The sequence below is a fragment of the Triticum dicoccoides genome, chromosome 4A (genome assembly GCF_002162155.2).
Source record: "Triticum dicoccoides isolate Atlit2015 ecotype Zavitan chromosome 4A, WEW_v2.0, whole genome shotgun sequence".
Classification (NCBI taxonomy): domain Eukaryota; kingdom Viridiplantae; phylum Streptophyta; class Magnoliopsida; order Poales; family Poaceae; genus Triticum; species Triticum dicoccoides.
The window spans coordinates 466,337,117-466,342,988 of NC_041386.1; the positions used below are offsets into that span (position 1 = coordinate 466,337,117).

General features: G+C 39.9%; 1 protein-coding gene across 2 annotated transcripts in view; it reads right to left on the minus strand.

Annotated features, from left to right (window-relative positions):
• Positions 1-261: 261 nt before the first annotated feature.
• Positions 262-5,872, minus strand: part of LOC119286216 (alpha-L-arabinofuranosidase 1-like) — a 7,036-nt gene continuing 1,425 nt past the window's right edge. Inside the window, exons 3-18 of one of the 2 annotated variants that reach the window (XM_037565584.1) lie at positions 5,764-5,818; positions 5,460-5,656; positions 5,124-5,245; positions 4,895-5,042; positions 4,416-4,485; positions 3,740-3,885; positions 3,607-3,652; positions 3,471-3,523; positions 3,025-3,169; positions 2,344-2,462; positions 2,137-2,208; positions 1,337-1,440; positions 1,190-1,246; positions 916-1,108; positions 696-839; positions 262-574 (exon numbers count right to left, since the gene is read on the minus strand). In XM_037565584.1, coding sequence (XP_037421481.1) covers positions 452-574; positions 696-839; positions 916-1,108; positions 1,190-1,246; positions 1,337-1,440; positions 2,137-2,208; positions 2,344-2,462; positions 3,025-3,169; positions 3,471-3,523; positions 3,607-3,652; positions 3,740-3,885; positions 4,416-4,485; positions 4,895-5,042; positions 5,124-5,245; positions 5,460-5,656; positions 5,764-5,818 — 1,794 coding nt within the window. In that variant the 3' untranslated portion in view covers positions 262-451. Of the gene's footprint in view, positions 575-695; positions 840-915; positions 1,109-1,189; positions 1,247-1,336; positions 1,441-2,136; positions 2,209-2,343; positions 2,463-3,024; positions 3,170-3,470; positions 3,524-3,606; positions 3,653-3,739; positions 3,886-4,415; positions 4,486-4,894; positions 5,246-5,459; positions 5,657-5,763; positions 5,819-5,872 lie in introns of both variants that reach the window. The other variant, XM_037565583.1, reaches the window with a different exon arrangement.

A 5,872-nucleotide genomic window follows, 5' to 3' on the forward strand; every position in this document is an offset into this window, starting at 1 on the left:
CTCAGCAACTACATATCCAAAAATGTGTGGAAATGAATACAGGCTGTGTTCATCACGGCTGTAACTAGTTATGTACTTACAATTTTTTCTGGAAGTGGGTTCAGAGTGCTACTAGATGAATTCCTCTGCATGCTTTTGGCTTCTCTTACCTTGCGAGTTAATGTAAATGTACAGAACTTTTTTTGCAATCTGATGCTCACGGACATAGGTTGGTTTGTTGGCACCATTTCACGGACCCAAAGCAAACATGTGCAACGCAAATTAACTGCAAATCAGCCTGATATGGACTTTATTTAGTACTGCTGTATGTATGAGTATCTCCTCTTTGTTACACTGTACAGTGAGTGCTTTATCAAGATATAAGCATAATTACTGACAACCTCCTCCATTTCCATATCAGGCCTCGTGTATTTGTCGTGTTTCCACGCGTCGCTAACACCGTGTAGCTGCTTCACATCTCCGCAACAAGCTCGGACTGAGCAAGCGCAAGGTCGAACGAGGAGAAGGAGTGCGCAGCGAGCGTGACCTGCATCTGTTCCGCTGCGTTTTGCAGCTGGCTTGTCACGGGCACGACCTGCATTGTTCATCAAAGCAAGATTCAGCTTCAGGTGACACAGCTCCCAAGAGACTGATGCGGAAACGAACAATAAGCTCTACACTCCAGAACCTAACCACAAACAGAAGTGGTATGCTACCTTGTTCGGGTTACTGAAAGAATTTTCATCCTTCACATTGCTGGACGTGAGAACAGTAGCGTTTGACCCCAGCGCGTTGATGCTAGCCTGAAGCCCGGACACAGAGATCGTGAGGCTCACGGTGTCCGACCCGAAGTTCACAATCTGCAAAGGAAGAGCTTTCAAGATCAACACAAATATTCACCGCCCCCCTCCGGATATAACAATGGAACTTACTTGCCTTTACTTTCAGGAAGCTATTCCTGGAATCCTGCCAGGTGATGGCAGATGCTGCTAGAGAACCAGAGTAGCTGGAACTGATTGTAATTGGATGAATCATGGCACCACTAGATTCGCGGAAAAACTTCTGCATCCAGTAACTAGGAGTTCCGTATTGTTGCCAGGAGTTGAAGACGATAGCATCCGGATTCCACCTGATTATTTGATTCAAACATAATTACTGCAATATTAATCAACAAGAACTCGCGAAATGAAAAAAAGATATGGATACAGACGTTTGATCATTGTCGTTTACAAAGAGTGGTGCATAACTTGCCATCTGAACAATATCACTGCAAAGAACCAACAAGAAGTCAGCTAAACCCACAGTACAGATCTATAGGTAGTTGCTAGGAGAGTAGACAAACTCTGTGAGGGATCACCTGTTCTTCTCCAGTCCAGTAAGGAAGGCAGCCTCTGCTAGTGAACCAAGAAGGCTTCCTCTACCTGCATCAGTTCTCCATACGGCATACTCACTGACAAAGGCCTATTAAATATTCATATTGTCAAAACACATGAATGTATTTACTGTCCATAAGGATGAAAGGATGTTGATACGCAGAAGAGCTATATTATTTAGTACTCCCTCCGTCCGGAAATACTTGTCGCAGAAATGGATGTATCTAGACGTATTTTTAGTTCTAGATACATCCATTTCTATCTATTTCTGCGACAAGTAATTTGGGACAGAGGGAGTAATATATTGTCAAAACACAGGAATGTATTTACTGCCCAAGATTTTCCAAGACATGCAAGTAGCATCGAAGTCCTCAGTAAGTGCTACTTAGATCCTGCAGGTTCCTCATTGTTCTTACAATGACCCCAACAGTTCTTGTTTTAATGGCCCCTAGTTACACTCAATGTTTGGCAGAACTTCACGGAAACTACGTGCAGGCCAGCCCACCCCGCACCCCCAGCAGAAATTTCTAGAAATACAAAAAGATGCTCGGTTTGAGGTCTCAATTCCTATATTTCTCATCATCATTCAGAAACAGAGTTTTGAACAACGATGAAGATACACCAGGTAACCCTACATAAAATACATGCTATGGCAAGAACATCCCTAAAGAAAGGCCAGGAGATGCTGGACTGTGTACAAGATCGATACCAAAGCATTTGAAAGGCCATCTGGCCCATGTCATAAAAGTGAAAACACAAAGTAAACCATGAAATAGAGGTATACCTTGGGACCAGTACGAGAAGTTTTATCAAACGTACCCTTCATGTTAAACAAAGTCTTAGAATCGGTGTAGACCTATAAAAAACAACTTTTTCAGAATCAATGAGAATCTTAACAGGGGAAATGGGTTGAGCCAATTTGTCACAAGTAAACCCAATGAGAATCTTAACAGGGGAAATGGGTTGAGCCAATTTGTCACAAGTAACTTACATGGAAGTCATACAAATCAGCAGGATGGTCAAGTGGTTTAGATGAACCATCACAGTTTGAAATCATCTGAATGTCTGGATAGGATTCTCTTATAGCATTGTAGAACTTGAGGTAATTACCTGTTCAATGGAATTAAGGAACATCATGTACCTAGAAGATTATTGCAAATATTCATTATACAGTTTGACTGAAATAGCAAACTACCAGAAGTAATGATCAGGTGGAACTACTTAATAGGTAACTTTATTAAAGAAGATTTACCAGGTAATAGTTTACTCTTCTGTTTTAGTTAGTAGTGCTATACTTGTTATGCTTTGCTAACTTCATCTTTTCTTTTGATGAGAACATACATCACTATCATTTAATTATGAAGTGTTATTTTAGCTCACTCGTCCTATCATATTTCTCTGTAATGCTCCAAAATTTTGGAAAGAAAACTATGACTGAATAATCATCTCAAGAACTTTTCTTTTTAGGGGTAGCTATGGTTGAATCTTGTTATTTCCATGGTTTTACACGATTTAGTTATCATGCACAAGGCATCTTCGGGACTTCGGCCTATATTGTGAAATGGGTGGATAAGTAGTTTCTCAAACAAATAAGAACAGTAGTTGACAAAAAATATCAAGAACACACAGAGGAGCTGAGCATATTTGCATTAAGAGGTAGGCAAGAAATTACCGAGGTAGTATTTTTTCCCACAATCTTCATTTCCAATTGCAACATATTTGACTGGGAACGGTTCAGGATGCCCCATTGCAGCTCTAACAGAGCCCCATGTTGAGTTTGCACTCCCCCTTGCGAATTCTAGACTGTCCAATACATCCTGCAGAAAGACAATAATTTCAGAATAATGTACATGGGATTATAACGAGTTAATTACAATTTAACTCTTGGGAACACATCGGGCATTAATACTACAGTACCACAGAATTAAATGATAGAACTGGAAGAAACTGGTCCGTGGACAAGGTTGAACAAATAAGTAATTTGCTCTTGTTTTGATGCACCATGGCAATGCTAAGTTATAATTGCTTGCAAATTGCCGTTCATTCAAGACTTAGAAGTATCCATCATACAATTACATGTCTACCCTGATAGAAAATGAAGTACAATTTCAAAAATACCTTTACAAAAGGGGCAATGGCAGCGGTACTAACTTCATCATTGTGGCTGATTCCTGGTATTTAAGAAAGAGGACTCCAACATTTAAGAAGGCGGACACTGCTAATCATTGATATGACAAAATTTGAAGATATTTACCATTGTTGAATACCCAGATTGGAGCAGCCCCCAGGTCTTCAGAAAGCTTTGATATAGATTTCGAAGGCAACATATGGTTAGGTGAGAATATAAAAGGAAAAAGGTGAAATAATGTTCGTCACTTGGCTGGTACCTGAAGAAACTCATAATATCCAAGGCCATCGTCAGTCCAGTAATGCCAAACATCTCCGAAGTGTCCAGGCCTCTCTTCCCATGGACCAATAGATTCCCTCCACCTGAATGCATTTCTTAACCATTCGCCTTCAACGAAGCAACCACCTATAATGCATTCCGAGCAAACCATGTAAAATTAAGGAAAAGGAAAATACAAAATATCAGATGTCTTTACAAACTTAGTTAGGGATGAGTTGGGTTCATTTTAATGGAATGTTACATTAGTCAAGGGAACATGATATATGAAATAAGATATTTAATTAATATGGTCAGAGCACATATTCGACTGGGAATATATGAAACTTTAGTCAGTATAACATAACTTGCATATGGTACTGAGATATATTAGTCGAATAAAATATAATGATATTTGATTCTATCATATTTTAAGTGAACACCTCACTAGGCATTGCCGTAGTTGGCTCAGTGGATTTCTCTCATAATAGGGGAACTGAGGGTTCAGTCAGCTAGGTCTCACAAGTTCTGATCGGAAAGTAAAGATATTCAGGTTAAAGCAACACGAGCAAATATCCATCCAGTCTAGTAAGTTATACTGTACAAGTCCAGCCATTAGTGTGAAGCCACCAATAAACTGAGCAAAAGTTAGACAAGACTCATATGGGATATGGCCATACCAGGAAATCTCAAGAATCGTGGTTTTAGATCCAAAAGCATGGATATCAATTCGGTGCGAAAACCATGTCCCTGTATGTATAGAAAAGAAAAGGGCCAGTTACATACTCAGATAAACTCAAGCGCCCTAATCATGATCAGGCACTACGAGGATATAGCAAAGCAACGCACAGTATCCATTTAAAACCCTAATCTTCAGGGTTTTGCTCCTCAATCGATGTGTAGCATGGGCGGATCCAATGTGGGGGTCATGGGGGCAATGGCCCCCACAAGCAATTTGCATATTTACTTTTACTAGTGCATATGTATATACATTTACCCATTTTTGTGTAATTCAACCATCATTGCCATTGCTTGCTCCCACATTGGTCAAATTCTAGATCCGCCAATGATGTGTAGTTCGGTATTCTAAAGCTTTGGATCTCTACCTTCTTTCAGTTCTTGTCAATATCAATATCAAGAATATTAGTGTATAATATACCTTGAACGTGTCTGATGGCATGAGTGATACTTGATCAAACCATACAACTCCCTTCTTGTTAGATGTTATCTGAAGTCTTGACGTTCTGTTTGTCCCTTTAGCTATCAGTTTTTGCTCCACTTTTGTCCAGTTGGAAGTGCCAGCGACTCTGAAACAAAAAATATCCCATAAACTAATGGAAATATTGTCGTCCTCCTCCTTACCAGATATTGAGATAAACGATACTAACGGTACAGTAACTGAAGCGAGCTTCTGCAACCCATCAGAGCTTGCTAATGAAACTGTCAAATCTGCAGCTTCTGCTGATTTAACATACATTACAAGATTGTATGTCTTTCCATCTTCTATGTTCTGAAAGATGAAATGGTAAAGGTAATTACTAAATTGGATAATAGTTGGAAGGTTAGGAGAAGGAGGTAAAAAATACTGCTACTGCCTTGCAAGGGGGAAAAAAGACACGGCTGCATGAGGTTACATCTCTATCATGTGATACATTGATATCAAATATATTAGTTCACTGAACCACAATTTTTATGCTTACGGTCAACTTAAAATTGCGTCATACCATGCCCCAGAACCCAGGGTTGTAAATGCCAACGCCACCGGCTGGGCATTCATCACAGAGAACCTCCATCCTAAGAGCGATGATGTTTCGACTGAAACATGATGTACGATCAGTCGCCACAAATATGGAAGCGTCGTCTCCGATTATAGACCATGGGTCAATATTTGATGGCGTATGGAGTCCCCCGGCTTCAAAACCTGAAGCATAAAAATACATTCGATGATTTCACTGAAATTCAGGTATGGACAATATTTCTGTAGGATTTTTATGTTCCGGTGTCCCACAACCAACAATAATGAATTACCTCTATTACTAACAAGTTCTGCCCATATGCCACCGGCTCCTGCATGGTTGATCTCCTACAACATTATGCAAGGTACTTAATAGGAGAATATAATCAACGGCGGAGCTAC